Source organism: Equus quagga, chromosome 22 (genome assembly GCF_021613505.1).
Source record: "Equus quagga isolate Etosha38 chromosome 22, UCLA_HA_Equagga_1.0, whole genome shotgun sequence".
NCBI lineage: Eukaryota > Metazoa > Chordata > Mammalia > Perissodactyla > Equidae > Equus > Equus quagga.
Genome location: NC_060288.1, coordinates 30032845 through 30051644, shown reverse-complemented (window position 1 = coordinate 30051644; position 18800 = coordinate 30032845). Strand labels below are relative to the sequence as shown.

Here is an 18800-nt window from a genome sequence, read left to right as displayed (position 1 = left end):
ACAAAAGGATGGGAAGATCTCATAGAAAAAGTGTGATCTGAAGTTTACTTTAAAAAGATAGACTTTTGGTTAAGTAAATGATAAAACAGACCTTATTTAACCAGAAGGAAGGAGCATGGCCACAAACCTTGAGTCGTTGATAAACATGGCGTGCTGGAGGGATGATGGGAACACTGGGCAAGGCAAGCTGTTGAACAGTAAAAGCTAGTTTTACACATGGGATGGGATAAACTAGTAGGAATCGTTAGTTCTTCCAGGAATGGTTAATGTCCTGCCTAAATCAGTGGCTTAGGGACTTTTAGTTGCTTGTAGCATAGTTAGGATGGAAAATGAAGAGACTTAACAACACATGTGAAGAAGGTAGTGCAGTGGGATGGGTGAGAGATGGTTACCAGGCCTGTGGGCAGGACACTGGAAATGGAGAAGGACCTAGGTACTTTAATTAAAAATTCTAAACAGTCAACAAGAATTGTGGCAGGTTTCGTATGTAGGACAATGCAAAAAGTTTCAGACTCAAATAATAGAAATTTTCCCTTTATGGATCTGGGAAAGTTGGGATAGAGTGGAAAAGATAAGTAGAATTTTGATAGGTGAAGTAAAATCGGGTATCTGGAAGAGATGTCTTTTGGGCCACATTACGTGGTGGGAGATAGTGGCTTGAGGTTTATCAGCACAGTGTTGTTTGTTGAAGTATTAAAACAAGATCAGGTTGTTGAGAAAGGAGCTTCAGGGAATATCCATTCCTACAGAGGAGGAGGAAGAGTAAACAAAGGAAACAAAATGAGGGGCCAGCCCGGTGGTGCAGCAGTTAAGTGTGCACGTTCCTGCTTCGGCGGCCTGGGGTTCCCTGGTTCGGATCCGGGGTGTGGACCTATGCACCGCTTATCAAGCCATGCTGTAGGAGGCGTCTCACATATAAAGTAGAGGAAGATGGGCACAGATGTTAGCTCAGGGCCAGTCTTCCTCAGCAAAAAGAGGAGGATTGGAAGCAGATGTTAGCTCAGGGCTAAACTTCCTCAAAAAAAAAAAAAATATGGTTGGAAGTGGAGGACAAGCAGGGAAGTACCTGGCTGTGTGGGATCTTGGGAGAAGGGAGGCGCCGTTTTGTCTGTGGAGCGGTCAGGACCGTGGGATGAAGATGATGTGCGGTGAGGATCCCTATTTATGTCTCCATAAATGTATCTGCAGCTGTCTCTTTTTCCCTCCCTGCCCCTTGTGTTTCATTTCCTTCATCACTCATCTTGTTCTCAATACTTTTCTCTAACCCACTCCATATCCGCTTCTCTCAGCTTCTTCACCTCATCTTGCTATTGTAGAGACCTGAAATATGTTTGGATAACTTGTTATATTTATTCTACATATTTATGGTTTCCTTATTTTTGATATTATAGGTGTACATTTGTATGACCAAATGTGTATAATACAGTATCTGGCAGATAGAAGACATTCAATATATACTGTCTACTGAATAAATGATTAATAATGCTCTATATTTGTTTTCTATGAATTGATAGTTTTGGAGACTAAAAAAAAATCCTTATTCTTCCAAATCATTCAAATAAATATGTTATTTATCATATAAATAAGATAATAGTCAATTCCAAAGGGTTTTTGGGAACTAAGGTTTTAGAAACTATGGCTCCCTGGAGGAGACTTGGGGGTCCCCTATGATTGGGGAGGCCGTGGAGTCCCTCCTCCCCTCCAACCTTGTTCTGTTTTGTATGTTGGCATTCAGCTTAAGACTTTGGAAAAACAACTATATGTCACAAAATAAATGTATGTATAATAAAATATTTGAAAACCAGTAAATTTGCCCTATTTTTATAGATTTCTGTGACTAAGTATATTCTATTCATTTTCTGCATGAGTATTTGAACACTTTTTGTGTTGACTAAATGTTCTCATTTTAATTTAAAGTCATTTCAAATTAAGTTATAATGAAAAGCCCATTAGCCATGACCTAAAGCCTCACGTTCCTTCAATTGCTAAAAGTGCACTTAACTTCTTCACGAAGTCCTGCCCCAATTTGCCTGTTTTTATTGATCACACCACACTTTGAATAACCATACCGTTTATTGTTGGCTCTTCATTATATACTAGCTAGCATAATTTATGTATGTGAGTATTGTTTCCTTGAGGGGAAACTTTTGTATTATTCTTTCTTTTCCTTTACTAGAGTCTTTATTTTATGAAAAGAATTTTAATTTTTAATGTATTTGTTATTTACTTTCTTTATTAGAGTGTACTGTATGTCAGGTACTGGGAATACCAAGGCAAAATAGAATACAGCCACTCACAGCACTCAAAGGTCTAATGTGGGGAGTAAATGAGTAAATAGATCATTAAACCCCATGATGGAAGTGCTGTAAATGGGTCCGTTTGTGCTAATGACAATGGAAGTGTATCTAAAGGAGGCAGCACTTAAATCTACCTGGGAAGAACAAGGAAGTCTTTCTGAAGGGACATGACAGTTGAGCTTAGTGTGGAAGGAAATAGGAGGCAGGACAGGGATTTCCCGGGAGGGAAGATGGCAGCTGACTAAGTGCATGGAGGAAGCGCCTCGTGCGTTTGGGAACTGCACCAAGGGGAGGGTGTTTGGTTCCCATGTGTACAAAGACATATTCGGTTCTCTAAACACCTTGGAGTTTGGAAATGTGTTGAGACTTTGTTGCTAGTTAATGAGAATTTGGTGTTGTTTGCAAACTAATTCTTAGGGCTGGTCTGACCTGGCGGAGACTTTTGAGGGGGGTTGGATCAATTACAGGGCACTTGGGAGACCCGAGGAAAATCTGTGGTGGGTTAATCCTGATAGGATAGCCTTGTTTGGGGAACAGAGTTTGCTTACGTAGTTGTCCATGTTTGAAAGCGTCACTTAAAAGGGATTCTTTTGCCTACAATGAAAGAAACCCAACTCAACTCATCTTAAACTAAAATATAAATTTATGGGTCCTTTAGCCAAAATGAATATTGGGGTAACTCACAGAATTAATGGGAAAGCTATAAATACCCAAGTCTCAGGGGCTGAAAGCCATGAAGGCGACCTTGCCTGGGCTCTCAATGGATAGACCAACTGGAAAGAATAAAGGCAGGTGTAAGCTGCTTCCTGCCTAGGCCTCTCATTTCAAGCCTCACGGTAGTAAATTCTTTCTGGTGTCAATAGAAGACCACTTTCTGGAGGGCTTCTGGGAAGTGCCGGTGCCCCGTGAATGAGGAAGGGATCAGAGCAGACGGGATAGCAGTTGATTCAGTTGAAATAGAAGTTGGACAGCAGCTGGGAAGTTCTTTTTACTCAAACCTTCCTTTAAATGCTACTTTATTTTGCATAACTTTCATTTCATTTCATTAACATTTACAGTGGTGTGTTAAAAAAAATAATCTGTTTTGTTTAGACAAAGAAAAATCAGTCGCTTCTCATGCTAGTAACTGGTCTCCATTGAGAAATGCAAAGATTCCTTAGAGACACTGCCATCCCCGACCTGTTCTGATACCTTTGGTTTCTGAGCCGAAAGCCGCTTCCCATTACCCACCTTGAGGTGCTGTGCAATTGTATTTGAATCTGGTGGTGTTTGCAATCACTGAGGGTGTGCATGGAGAGAAGCAAGGAAGGTCCAGGAGAGAGCCCGGAGATGACTTTAACTTTGGTGAACCAAAGAAGAAATGGAGCCCATGGAAGAGAGGTGGGAAGTGGGTGAGAGAGTGAAATTGAGGGAGTTAAACAGGGTGGGGCTTGAGGAATGGCCACTGCATTTGACAACTGAGAAATCATGGTGATCTTCCAGAAGGCAGTTTCAATCGATAAGTAGGGGCAAAATTCATTCGTTAAATTGATATTTATAGAATATTCGTAGAATTCTTTATTCCAGGGGGAGATCTTTTTAAAGAAAACCTATGTGTACATGTATGTCCAAGGTATCGGACACTGATAAGCAGTGCTCTGAAGAAACATCAACCACAGTGGGGGGACAGAGAGTGACAGGGAAGTTCATCTTCAACAGGTGGGTCAGATAAAGTCCCTGAGGAGACTTTTGAAAAGATCAGATGACTTGGAAAGATTTGGGGATGGGGAGAAGACACGAAGCCTGGGAAGCATGACGCCTCTGATGCATTCCAGGAAGAGAAAGAAGGCAAGAGGGACTGTGACCAGAGCAGAATGACCAGGGAGCAGAGAGAGCTGCTCAGCTGGGCAGGGACCAGAACGGGTGGAGCCTGGTTGGCCATGACAAGAAGTTTTGATTTTATCCAAGTGCGATGGGATGCCTTTGGAGGGTTATGAACAGGAGAGAAATCACTGACTTAGATATGAAAAGATCATTCTGGCTACTGTGGGGCTTATTGATGTTGAGTGTGCTGGGAAGCCATCGGAAGGTTTGGAGCAGAGTAGTGACGTAAACTAACCTGTGTTTTCTGAGGATCATTGGGGCTGCAGTGCGGGCAAGTGACTGTAGTGTAACAGAATGAAGGAATGACATCTGGTACCCTCAACAGTAGTGCCAGTAGTGTGGATGGTGACATGAAAGAGAGTGAGGTGGTAAAAAAATGATTGACTTTAGGATATTTTTAGGAGCTAAGATAGGGCTAAGGACTGAAACGTATACAATTTATGGGGCTTTCTTGGTGAAAGAGGATAAAAAATTATGAAGACAAAGTTTGGTCCCATTGTGAATATTTAGAATGAGAAATCACAACAAATTATAATTTTTAAATACACAGACATCAGAAAAAAATAAGATATTAGTTAACTACCTGACCCAACTATGTAATGGCTTTCTTCCATGTTTTGGCTGCATACTCCTTGCCTTGTCATATGGCCACCAACAATATTATTATATTATTACTGATAGATTAGAAAATTGCCTTTTAGCTTCAGTTACCTGTTGATAATGGCACATTTCTCACTTCCCCAAAGTATTTGGCTCAAGCACTGCTTCTTTGTAAGGAAGCCCTCAGAGAAGTGCTTCTTAAACACCAGAGTACACCAGAATCTCCTGGAGGGCTTGTTAAAACACACATCGCTGGGCCTCACTCCCAGAGTTGCTGATTGAAAGGTCTAAGGAGGGGCTGAGAATCTGCATGTCTAACAGGTTTCCACGTGGTGCTGATGCTGCTGGTCTGAGGACCTTACTCTGAGAACCGCAGCCCCTGGCCCTCCCTCCGCTGCTGGACCTCCCTCAGCCACCTCTGACTTTCCATCTCTACCACGCTGTTCATGGATTGGTGACAAAAGGGTGCACGTGTTGAAGGGCCTTACAGCCTGGGTCATAATAGCCCCTGAGCAAAGAATCGAGCAGCATCTTATTCAGATCCTTCTCCAGGAAGTTGAAGACAGTCCAGCTGCTCCTTAACCCCACCAGGGCACACTGTCCCTGGGCACTAAGTAGATGCAAGGGGATGCTGGTGGTGCATGAGCCTTGCCTAGAAAGAACCCCAGGACTGACTCTACCAACAGTGCTCTCAACCGCCAGCGTGCAGCAGGAGTTACTGCTTCTATTTTCCACCCTCCCCACCCCGGTCCCTAGCGGAGAACACACCAAACCATGGAAGCTTCATTAGTGTCTGGTAAATTTGCCTCCTCAGCAGAGCCTACAGGATTTGCTGATGGATTGGATGTGGGATGTGAGGGTAGGGAGTGTTAAGGACGCCTCATAGTTTTATGACCTGATCAGTGGAGTGCATGGTGGTGCCATTTACTGACATAAGACAAACTAGTAGAGTTGCCGATTCGGGGGAAGGGCGATAATATTATTTGTACTAGTTTCCTGTGGATGCCATAATAAATTACCTCGAACCTGATAGCTTAAAGTAACAGAAATTTATTCTCTTGCAGTTCTGGATGCCAGAAGCTCAGCATTGGTTTGAGTGGGCCACAGTTAAGGTGTGGGCGGGCAGCGCTCCCTCCAGCAGCTCTAAGGGAGAATCCATTCCTTACCTTTTCCAGCTTCTGGTGGCCACCAGTGTTCCTTCATTTGTGGCCCCATCATTCCAGTCTCTGCCTCTGTGGTCACATTGCCTTATCTTCTTCCTTGTTTATCAAGTCTCTCTCTGCCTTTCTCTTGTGAGGACACTTGTGTTTGGGTTAAGGGAACATCCAGAAAATCCAGGATAATCTCCCTATGTCAAGATCCTTAATTCCATCTGCAGAGATCCTTTTTCTCTATAAATTAATGTGTATGAGTTCCTAGGATTATGACCTGGTATCTTTGGGAGGCCAATATTTAGTCCACTACCCGCATGTTGAGTTTGAAATTCCTGTTGCACATCCAAATGGAGATTGGAAAGAATTTATTAGTAGGTAATTAAGAAATTGGACAGTAAGGAAAAAATATTTCCAAAGCTTCTATATGTAACAATAAGTATCCCCTAATGGTTAGTGACATCTATAGGATAGAAGATGGAAATAGTGAAAAGTTGGAGCACATTGAAAATCTGAAGGTCCTTTAAATTGTATTTACTTAATAATGAATAAACACATCATGCTGCCTTTTAGAGTAAGTAGAGGGCAGGAATTAGGTCCATTAAACAAATCTACAGAATGTCTGGTGTTCCGTAGGAATGGGAAGCATTGAGTGGCATTAAAAGTCAAGGTAAGGAAAGATAAGAGAAGCATAATGAGATGTGTCTCACTTTCAGACTTTCTGATCTATTTATTATTTAACCAGACAAGCCCGAATTTAAAACTGGTCTAATTATATGTAAGGAGCAAAATGTTACAGAGACAGTCTACCTTTGAAAGTCAAAGAACTCACGTTCTGAAATGTGAGTTACCCACCTTTTACCTAAAGAGCTTTTTTCAACGTTAATGTTTGGAGTCATGAAAGGAATTCATGACATCAACATAGTTGCCTAACCTCGTGATACACTCTACAGACCAGAGCTGCGCATTAAAGAGTAGGACTTTATCAGAGCTTTATAAAGGCCTTTTGTGTAACAATAAAGAATTCAATTAAGAATTCCAGGTAGAGAATCATGATTTACGTTCGTGGCCAAAAATCGGGTTTGGTTTTCTTGTTTGCTTACTAATCTATTAATTAGATATCGAACGTGAAACAGTTTTACCTGAAGGGAAATTACACGAGGATAGATATCTTTTTCATTATTGTAGATCAACTAATCGATCTAGTGCTTAGTAGATAACTGTTGAGAAATTCTGGAAGCACATGGAGTTTTCAGGGCACATGTAGTAAATAGAACTTTTCTCATTTTACTTTCAGTGTTCTAATTTCTGCATAACTCTTTTCTCCCCCCTAATCTGGTTGAACAGAGACAGTTTAGTTTTGCTTTGGGAAGAGTACCGCTTACTTAAAACATTATTTGAGAAATGCTTCCTAGTGGTCATGTCAAATATTTTTAGTTGATTTGGAAAAAAAAAACAACTCTTTGACTCTAAATAAAAACTTTTATTTGTTACTTCTGTCTTTAATAGCAGTCAGCAGGGCCCAAGTGAAAACATTTTATTCTGGGATAGAACTTCCAAGCAATAATAAACATGTAGTATTTGGATATTAATTGTTCTGTAATTGTTTCTAAAATACCCAGAATGTGTAAGAACAAGGCAATAATAACAGTGTTAATGATTAACTTTAAAAATCCTTTTCTAGCAAGCTGCCAACAAGAAACACTACAATCTGCTGGACATCTAGCAGAGACGATCATCTTATGGACCACGTGGCTCGGAAATCTGAAGAGCAGTGGACATGTGTGGTCTGTACGCTAATAAATAAGCCTTCTTCTAAGGCCTGTGATGCTTGCCTGACTTCAAGGCCTGTTGGTAAGACTGGATTTTGATTCTGAGTCCATTTCTTTTCAAAGAGAGTTAATTCTACAATGTCAGGTAGATATCTTGTTCCATCTTGATATTTTATAACTAAGTAAAACGACTTCCTTTCTGAAAGGTTTAAAGGAATTGCCAGCCTTTGCCTGTAAACCATGCTAATATACTGTGACTACTTCTTTTTTAAATAGGGAGAAGAAGCATACTTGTGTTGAAAGAATATGTGCCTTTGTATCTCAAAAAACTGAGATGATCACATCTGTTCTCTACTGTTTCTAATGAATTATTCAATAAAGCTTTGTTTTATGCAGATTTCAGCAACTTTTGAGTTTGTTATTCAGTCCAAGTGTTTCATAAATTGAAAGCGAGGATTTCTGTAAGAATATCTTTGCAGGTGGAATAGAAAAATGCTGAACTTTTTCTCTTCTTTATCCTTCCTACCCCTTGTTATTAAAATCCTTACTCAGACAATTGTACTGATTTCATTGAAATCCTTCAAAATAACTCTTTATAGCTCACAATTTCGTGCGTTCAGAGAATGTAAAACATCGGAAGAAACCTGTGATTAAGAACCATCTCATTGATGCGGCTTCTATTGTGTTCTCAAAGGGTTCTTTCTTTCTTCAATTAGAGATGAGAAAGTTCAGTCTTGACTTATGGACCCCCGCACTGTGTTCGCTGTCATATTGTGTTTTGTTCTCTGGGCCAGAAAAGCAGGCATTGCCCTCTGCACAGCTTTGCTGGTAACAGAAGGACTCTACCTCCTGTTTCTCTCTCTCCCTCTTGAGTGTCATTCAAAAAAGAGCCCTCCGAAAACCACAGTCTGAGTTTCCACATTTATCGCAACATTCTGCAATGCCTTCACACATCTCATTAACTATTTTTTTGTTATTTTTTCTGCGTATGAAAGACATGTATCTTAACTACAATTGAGAATATATTCCAGTACAGATTCCAAAATCCTAAGATACTTGGTTGAAATGTAGCTAATAAATGTCAAGTGTTTGTAATTCTTCTTTACCTATTTTAAATAAGCCTGTCACTTGGTCTTGTCATTCATAGAACATTCCTGATGATCTAGCTATAGGCCTCTGACTACTGATCGGAAGCATTATGGAATATTACCTCTTAATTACCACTGCTTTAATACTTTACCTAATAATAACAAAACTGATAGCTGAATAAGCTTCAAATGCTTAAACATATTATGAAGCAAATGTAAATCTTTGTTAAACCCACCTCTGGTTCCCTATAAGTTGTTGAAATTTTGCGCTTTCTATAATACTTCATTTTTAACTGGAGGGTGGTTAATTCCCAAGCTGAATGGCCCAAGCTAACTTTGTGTCATTAGTTCTATGTATTAGTTCAGTGTAATAAGTGAACTAAATGTTCTAATCAAATAAAAAGATGTTTCAAATAGTCAATATATTATATTCCTAAGAATACTGCAGAATTTACTTCTCTCTCCTTCCAGATTCAATACTCAAGAATGAAGACAGTTCTATTGCCTATAGCCACTTAGTGAAGTACCCTTGCAATAGCTTCGGAAAGCCAAATACAGAAGTGAAGATCAACAGGAAAACTGCCTTTGGAACTACAACCCTTGTCTTGACTGATTTTAGCAATAAATCCAGCGCTTTGGAAAGGAAAACGAGCCAAAACCAGACGCTAGATGGGGAGTTTCAAAACTCTTCTCCTACCAACGTCTGTCTTCGTGATACACCACACCCCTCCAAGGAGAGAAAGAACTGTGTAACTCAGCTATCTAATGAAGTCAGCGTAACACCTGCAGTCTGCTCTCCATCCGAATTATTTAGTCCAGCATATAAAAAACTGAAAAGAGCGCCCTCCTCATCACCAGATCTCAAAAGTCACAACCGTGGATTTCCCAACAGGTATGCTGTTTCTAACCTTAATCTTTAAGGTATTTGCGTTAAGTTTTAACACAGCAAAAAAATCATCAATTGCTGAGAAAGTTGAATTGATTTTGATCATGTAAACCAAACCCTGAAAGTCTATTATGGTAATTTGCTTCCCTTGCCTTCTCTAGCTTATAGTGTTAGAGAAGGGAAGGAAAAACACAATTTCCAACAGCTATAAAAAATTATTTTTTTTCTCACTATAACCATATTACATGCTCAATAAAGAATATTTGGAAAATATTGGAAAGTATAAAGAATAATCTTACTGGTTGTCAATCACCACTGTTGGCATTTTTTTGTATTTCCTTCCAACGTAAGATGCTTCTAAAAGGGAAATTATCATTCATAATAGTTTAGTAAGTGTCTTCTAAAGAGAGGGATGTAGGTTACTCTTGGTGACATTTCTGCTAAAGAAGGTGGCCATATCTCAAACAGCCATGTGGGATGGTGTTCTTTGTTTCAACCAGAAAGGCCCAAGAAGCATGCATGCTCCTTTTGTATCTGAAATAACAAGTTGTAATTCCAATTCAGAAACACTACCAGACCAGATATATTTTATGGGACTACCAACTACACATTCAGAAGAATCTACACATTTAGGAGACTACCAGCTACATAGTCACATGACATCTGCTATCACCAGGGATGCAGAAATTTTAATTCACAGTGTCATCCCTTGTTCCTTAATGATTATTGGCAGCTCCTGAAACTGTCTGTCCACACTCCTTCCTCCTCGTTGTTGAGTCCCTTTAACTGGGCTTCCAGCTGTCACAACCTGATATTATACCTCCCTCAGGGAGAGCCATTGCTCCACAATTTTCTTTCCAACCTGTTTTTTTTTCTTTCCTTCAGAAAGCAGGTGTTGTATATCCAGCATTTTTAAATGCAATGAAGAATATTTTAAAAGAAGTGAAAGTGAAGGGTCTTCTTCCCTTGCGTCTTTTCTTGCCGATGGGAGACCAGCACAGTAACTCTTTCTTTCTGGAATCTGAAGTAATCTCAGGAGGGATTCTGATTTCCAGCTTCTCCTCTGATTGGCTGTGCCTTTGCTGAGGGAAGGATTCTTCCTTTGGGCAGCAAGATGAAGCATCGCTTGGTGGACACTCCCAGACCAACCTCTGGGAATCCTTAAAGCTTATTTCATAACAGAATTCTGAGACGGTTTTGGGTCATTCGATGCTTTTATCTCAAGTTTCCTATCCTATCTCTAAATTTACCATCAGTTCATTTTGATGATATTTCCTTGACTGATTTTTTAAAAAAATTTGTTCATAATCGTTTGTAATAACTCGTCTAACTTTTGTCTATCATGCAAATAATAGACATTTGAATTCAGCTATGGGGGCCAAACTTTTAGCTGACTGGATCAGCACACCACCTTTACACCTTAACCCTAATAAATGCCTATGATGAAACTTTATGAAGGAGCTAGTTAAGAGCATCTGAATTGGGAGGTTACCCTGTAAGAAAATCATTTTTGAACGGCCTTTTCTGTTCTGTAGCTTAAGTGGAAAGAAGCAGATGTGATCGTTTTAAAATATTGTGGCATTCGCTGCACCCCGATGACATATCTAGGCATATTTTCATTTCCTTAGTGCTTTGTAGAAAAATCTCAGACGATTTAACTAATGAATTAGGGATTTAAAAAGACATTAATGTAACCTTAATTTGAAGTGATTTCTTCATAAGCCATTAGTAATAGGGTCATATGATCAATCACAACACACAACATCACTTAGAAACTCAGCGGCTTGTGTAGGTGTTGAATGTAAGAACCCCAGGACTGCGACTCGCAAATCAATCAAGATCAACCAGCAGAATAAATGTCAAGTGATGAAATATGTTCACCCAGCAGCCCTTCTGCACCCAGCTACTTTACAAGGAATAAATTGCAAATTACTGTCATTTATTTCATTTTTCTCCTGGTCTGGCAGCTACCGTGTTCATCTCGTGGACACGATGCTGAGCAGAAGCCCACAACATAATACAATGAAAGCAGGTGGTCCACTCGGAGAATTTATAGGCAGTTTATTTTTTTTTAATAATTATATGGTAATTAATTCGCCTTTTGTTCTCTTAATTACTGATCTCATCACCACATGATACATGCTGTGTCAATGAGGCATATTTTTGGATTGGTCTTTAGACATACTTGAATTTCATCCAGCTACTGGATTATAAATTCGATGGTTGAACCAGTTTTTAAGCAGTTAAGAGTAACTGGTAGGAACAGTTTTAAGTCTTTAATCCAATTATTGCAAATACAGAGGAAAACACAGTGATTCATTTTCAAAGAATATGTATATTTTAGATTAAAGTTTTTCCTGAGCTGTTGCAAAAGCTCATGTAGATGAATGAAATGAAACTAACAAAATCACTGACATTTTGCGGCCGGCCTGGCAGCGCAGCGGTTAAGTTCACCCACTCCACTTCGGTGGCCTGGGGTTCTCTGGTTCAGCTCCCAGGTGTGGACCTATGCACTGCTTATCAAGCCATGCTATGGCAGGTGTCCCACATATAAAATAGAGGAAGATGGGCACAGATGTTAGCTCAGGGCCCATCTTCCTCAGCAAAAAGAGAGGAGGATTGGCAGTGGGTGTTAGTTCAGGGCTAATCTTCCTTAAAAAAAAACAAAACACTGGTATTTTCCCATGTCTGCTGCCATCAGGGTCACCAAAGTTTTCTCTCTCATCACCAGTGAAGCACTGACCCCTGGTATTCACTTCTTCAGAATCACCTGGGACCATCTAGGATGAGTCATTTAACCTGTTTGTTTGTTTGTTTTAATCCTCAAAACACTGCTGAGCTACAAAATCTACCTTCAATGAGACTGATTAGTTCAAAAAAATTTTAGACAATATTTTTATTATAATGAATCACCCTATCTCTAAAATAAGAGAAACCATGATAAATTGATCACTGAAAAAATAATTTCATTTTAAAATTACAAACCTGTGCTTGGTAATGCCCTCCTTCTTGATAATAGTTTTAATCTGATCTCTGTCCAATGTTATTTGTTTATTTATTAATTAATAAATACTTACTGAGGACCTATCATGCATCAAGCATTGCTCTTGGTTCTAGTGAGCTCTGCCTCAGCAAACTACAGCCACCAGGGCCAAATCCAGTCAGCCATCATGTTTTGTAAATAAAGTTTTATTGCAACATATCCCATTCCCATTGGTCTACATATTGTCCGTGGTTGCTTTTCATGCTACAACAGCAGAGTTGAGTAGTTGCAACAGAGACCATAAGACCCGTTAGCCTAAAATATGTGCTATCTGAAAAGATTTGCCAATCCTTGATCTATTATGTTAATAGAGCATTTATAATCCGGAATTAATATTCAAAATGATGGTCCTAGTTAAACTATCCCGTATGCTACGTTTACTTGAGAAAATACTCTGCTACGTTTTAGAAAGTTTTTAAATAATGATTGAAACGAAGAGGAATCAAGATGGCCTCCATTAATCAGAACATTTAATTATCCTGGATAATGTTTTTTATCATAAAATTAAGATTAGTTGTGCGTATTTAGAGTCGGTCGATGCGATCACAGGTGGCATCAGTAGCTTCACCGCATTAGCTCAGTGCTTTCCAACTTACTGTGCATATGAATCGCCTGGGAATCATGTTAACATGCAGATTCCAATCTGCCAGTGATCTGGGGGAGGGGCAGATAATTCTGTATTTCTGAGCAGCTCCCAGCTTCTGGTCAGGGGACCACACTCTTGAGTACCAGGGATAAGATACCATATGGCTATTTTTTTCTTTAAGTTTATACTAAGGAAGAAATGGAATGCAAGACAGAGATGAGGAATCAGAGGGAAGATGTGGGGCCTTTCCTTTCCTCCTTAATCCTACTTTCCACCTATGCTCCTACCCAGAAAAGCTTTACCAGTCAGAGAGTCTAAACCTCTCCTGGGGTATGTGGAACCCTGGAGATTTCTAGGTTGAAGCAATGGGTTAGAAAATGTTTAACTAATTGTTATATAAGACAGCCACCTTCAAAATACATAAGACATAAAACTGTTGGCATGTGTGTTCTTCTTCTAATAAGAAAGCATCACTGGGGCCTGGCCCTGTGGCCAAGTTCATGCGCTCGGCTTTGGCGGCGTGGGGCTTTGCCATTTGGGATCCTGGGCTCGAACAGGGCACCGCTCATCAAGCCATGCTGAGGTGGCGTCCCACAAAGCACAACCAGAAGGACCTACTACTAGAATATACAACTATGCACTGGGGGGCTTTGGGGAGAAGAAGAAGGAAAAAAAAAAGATTGGCAATAGATGTTAGCTTAGGTGCCAATCTTTAAAAAAAAGAAAAAAGCATCATTGCATTGTTAATATTCTTAACCTCATTATTTCTCCTTTAAAAGCTTTTCTAAAAGCACTGTTTATGACCCACTTGCTTCCATTTTGAAATCAGTTGACTCTTCTACAACCATCAAAATATTTAGCTTCTCTTGAAGTTAAAGTTTTAGTATTGTTTCTTTTCGTGGGGTCTGGGCCTGGTGAAATGGAGGGGGGTTGTGGAAAAGAGAAGCCTGTTGTCCCTCAGCTCCCCTATTCCTGGCTGGTATTACCATGGTTCTAAGATACAAGCCACCACCCCAAAACAGTTGCTGGTGAAATATGTAATTATAGTGATTTCCTTGGCCATGCCTACAGCTGCTTCCATTTTACAAATGCCTGCTGTGATGACAGCTTCAGAAACTACCCTCAGAATGTTTGAGTCCATTTAAAGCAATATATTTAAGCCTCTTTTATAAAGGAGTTTAAGCAAATTTCATCACAAATAAAAGATCTCTTATATGTCAGTTATATCTCCATAAAACCCAGTGGCACAGCAGTTAAGTGCACACATTCCGCTTGTCAAGCCATGCTGTGGCAGGGGTCCCTCATATAAAGCAGAGAAAAATGGGCATGGATGTTAGCTCAGGGCCAGTCTTCCTCAGCAAAAAAAGAGGAGGATTGGCTCAGGGCTAATAGTCCTCAAAAAACAAAGAAAACAAAAACCAATAAAACTGAGTGAAAAAGATCTCCTACTCTGAACATTTCAATTAGATCTGATGCCTTGAAGCATCATTATAGCAACAAGTATGTAAAGAATATAGTTTACCAACAAAGAAAAGGGGAACTACCTCTGATTTTTAAGTATTTTTAAAAATTAAGAATGATGTTTTGTCCCTTAGAAATTAATTTTTAAAAATGAGAAAGGATGAACTTTTTATCATTAAAAAGTTTTAAAATAGGATATTAGAGGGAAGGACTTCTGGTTATAATTAACTTGAGTTCTTTTTCTCTTCAACTGGTTTATTAAAAAGACTAACTCTTATAAAGGCATTATTAAAAATATGCAAAATATAAAAATTAAAGATAATCATGAAGCCCGTTTTCAAAGAGAAAATTCTGCGTTTACAGACACAGTAGAAGGCCAGCTCCCGACCTTTATACCCTGTTTGCAGGAATAACCTCCAGACACTCTTGATCCTAATCATGGGGGGAATAAAGCTCCCCTACCAGCTTTACAAAAATGCGCATTTCTGCCCTGCCAGCAGCCTGGCTGAAATATGATTGCAACTATTATAGTAGCCTTGATCAAAAAAAGCATAGAAAATTGTCTTGAAAGTGGACAGTAGAGAGAGTGATCTCTTTGGCCTTGTCAGAGCCATTGATGCGAGCTTGCTACTGATGAGAAAATAATTAGAGAAGATTGTGACTCTAGTTACTTTGGGGGCCGGAGGGGCAGCTGGACTTGAGAATATTTTAGAGGAAATAAAAGTGGCCACACTGTAATGTTGACTAAGAAGAACTGAATATTAGAGACAAAAACTAAGAAAATTGGATGTGTTGGATGCACAATTCAGCTGTGTTTTTATTCTTAAGAAATTTAAATTACGTGGTTTAGGTACTACATAGGTAGCTGTGGAAGTAAATTAGAATTACCTGGGCAAAGCAAGAGTTAAAAAGACTTTGTGTGTTTAGTTACCTAAAGTTGACCGTGGTCCACTTAAGAAGTGTGGTAACTTCTTAAGGAATTTACCAGGGAAACTGTGATAATGAGTTTAGATTGTCACCTCTGCACATTATGTGACTCCATCCTACTAAACTTACACGTTTCCTCCTCAAGAAGCTTATAGATGCAATGGAGAAAATATCATTAGCAATATTAGCAATATTTTTGGTACAATTTCTTTGTAGAAGCAGAATTCCAACATGAGGGTAAGATAGTGTAAATGACTCCTTTAGCACTATTGTGCTGTAGTTATTTTGTAACCTGTCATTACAGGGAACTTCAAATTAAGATGACAGATGGCCCCTGTGCAGGGAATGCCAGCAGTCCACGCTGCAGTCAACACCACCGCCTCTGCGCGCTCCGAGTTGTGAGGAAGGATGGCGAAAACAAAGGCAGGCAGTTCTATGCTTGTCCGCTACCTAGAGAAGCACAATGTGGATTTTTCCAAGTATGTGTGAGATTTATCGAGCTTACCATAGCGTAATTGACTACTTCAGTTATTAAAATGTAACAGAGCAATCCTTTTCCAGGTTTACCTTTAAATTTTAAATGGCCATATTGATATTCAGGCTAAAGCCTGAATGTTGAATAAATTTAGATTCAAAGAGGTTCATTAAAAAAAGGAAAAATTAATCCTATAATAGCTATCAGATTATTGGAGTATGCCCTATTTATAACCACACGTGTAGAAGCGTTGCCCTTGGTTTATAAAGATAGAAAGGTTTTGAGTAACTTTCCGAGGTGGCTAATAATCCAAGATACAAATTTGCTGTTTCTAACTTCAGTGTGACATCAAAACCTTTGGCTTATGTGTTGGCTAGAGAGACACGAGAAAAATAATTTACATGTCTTGCATTTATGATAAACTTAGTGAATCCTACGATACAGCTTGACCAAAAAAAAAAGTGATGGCCTGGTAACAATTTAGATATAGGCGATTTCTCACTCCTTTCCAGTCTCTGAGTGTGTCCCTGAAAATGAATGTGAGGTAGAAGACAAGAATCTGGGTCTTTTTAGTCGGTCTCACTTTCTGCATTCCTCAGAGTGTGAGCATTTCACGATGCTGAGTGTGATTCTAACATTTAAAGATACATATTTTTCCAATTGCTTCATCTGATGCGTAACTGAGAAAAGAAAATATTGATCTGTTTCAGTGCTGGAGCAAAAATTTTGTGCTTGGGCTTATTGAGAGAGAAAACATCTGTCTTCAGTGTGGTAACTTCTTAAGGAATTTACCAGGGAAACTGATAATGAGTTGAGATTGTCACCTCTGCACATTACGTGACTCCATCCTGCTAAACTGACATGTTTCCTCCTCAAGAAGCTTATAGATGCAATGGAGAAAATATCATTAGCAATGTTAATAATGTTGTAGCCTGCCTTATACCTCTCTTGAGGACAAAATTAATAAGAATGAGAATAATACAGTGGAATCTGCCTAAATTAGTCCAAGTAATTCTATATTGGGTTTTTTCTCTTCCTAAGAGACTAAGGAAGTTTAGTGTTAGAATCATGACAAATCTTTGATCTTCATAGTTTTAACTAAAACAGATCTATTGCAGGAACATTCGTGAGCACTTTACACAAGATTTTGATAGTTTTCAATTGTTCTCAATAAAGTGAAGAAACCTCTGAAAATACACCTTTAGACAAAGAGAAGCTCAGAATTAGGGCGATTTGCTTTGTGGTTCAAATGAATTTGTAAGAGATGCTTCTTACAGGATATAACCTTTTATAAGGGCCACAACTAATGATTTATGTCTATTTACAATGTCAGATTAATAGTAACAGCAGGGAAGACAATATGTCACCAATCAGACACATCCAGGTTTAGCCTGCACGTCATTCTAACCTCCATCTAAACCTTACAATCTTCCCGTTTTCCCCCCACAGTGGGCAGATTTGTCCTTCCCATCCTGCGACCACGGCAAACGCTCCATCATGAGAACAGTGCTGAAGATCGGACCTAATAATGGAAGGAATTTTTTTGTGTGTCCTCTCGGGAAGGAAAAACAGTGCAGTTTTTTCCAGTGGGCAGAAAATGGGCCAGGAATAAAAATTCTCCCAGGATGCTGATATTTTCTCCTTTTGTAGAATAGCTGTATTTAATCTCCTCAGACTGTGGATCATGTTTTGTCCCCTTTTCTTCAATAGAAAGGTTGTGGAACATCTATGGTACATTGTAAAGTTATTCCAATATTTGAGAACTTTTTATTTGTGTCACCTTTCCATTCTATGGCTGTTTTTTTTTTTTCCCTTAATGACTGCTGTATGTGTTTCATTGAATGGACAGTATATTCCACTTAGAATGTATATTTAATGCATTTAGTAAAGACAATAAAGTATTTTTAGTATGCTCTTGGTCTCTTGTAACTTCTTTGGGGAAACTGATTGTTTTTAGGAGAGGATTACGCAGTACAATAGAATAATGTATTGTGTCTGTAATGAATAATTTTCTCAGGTATTGCTATTCAATGTATGATTGAAGGTACTTGTTTTCTTAAATGAAATCTCCTTTATGGAAAATAATATTTTGTTTTTTTAACTCTGTTTAACAAGTATCAAGCTCCTGTTGGATGCTAGAGATGTGCCAATCACTTGTATAACTTTAAATGTATTTTCATGGAAAGCTATGGGGATTCAGAATATAAAAAGTAACATTTAAGAACAGAAGAAGTTTGCATGTCTTTAAAGAAGTTGATTTAAATTTTTCTAATCTTGATCCTAATATCTGTTAATTTTTTAGAAGAAGGCAATTTTAAAAGTATAATAATGTACTATTATTTTTTTATTTCTAGTTTTATTTTAACTCCCTTTTTTCCCCCCCCCAAATTTAGTTCAGGTAACTATATTATTTCCCCAAAGAAAAGAAAACCTCAATCTTAAAGTTTTTCTGCATGTTTGTGGAGAATTCCATGCAGGGCTGGTTCAATCTGTTAAAAAACAAAAGACAGCTTGGAAGATGGCTTGAGCCCCTTTGCATTCTCTCACTCAATTGTCCGTGCAGGGCTGTGGGAGTTAACAGCATATGAAATTACCATCAAGGACAGAGCTTATTTCATAGTCTTAGATATGCTGGAACTCTACACTGAAGA

At 38.9% G+C, this 18800-nt stretch overlaps 1 protein-coding gene across 1 annotated transcript in view; it reads left to right on the top strand.

The window, feature by feature from the left end:
- Positions 1-18002, top strand: part of NEIL3 (nei like DNA glycosylase 3) — a 47246-nt gene extending 29244 nt beyond the window's left edge. The window contains exons 7-10 of the mRNA XM_046648677.1: positions 7596-7765; positions 9243-9663; positions 15979-16153; positions 17599-18002. Coding sequence (XP_046504633.1) covers positions 7596-7765; positions 9243-9663; positions 15979-16153; positions 17599-17781 — 949 coding nt within the window. The 3' untranslated portion in view covers positions 17782-18002. The remainder of the gene's footprint in view (positions 1-7595; positions 7766-9242; positions 9664-15978; positions 16154-17598) is intronic.
- Positions 18003-18800: the final 798 nt, after the last annotated feature.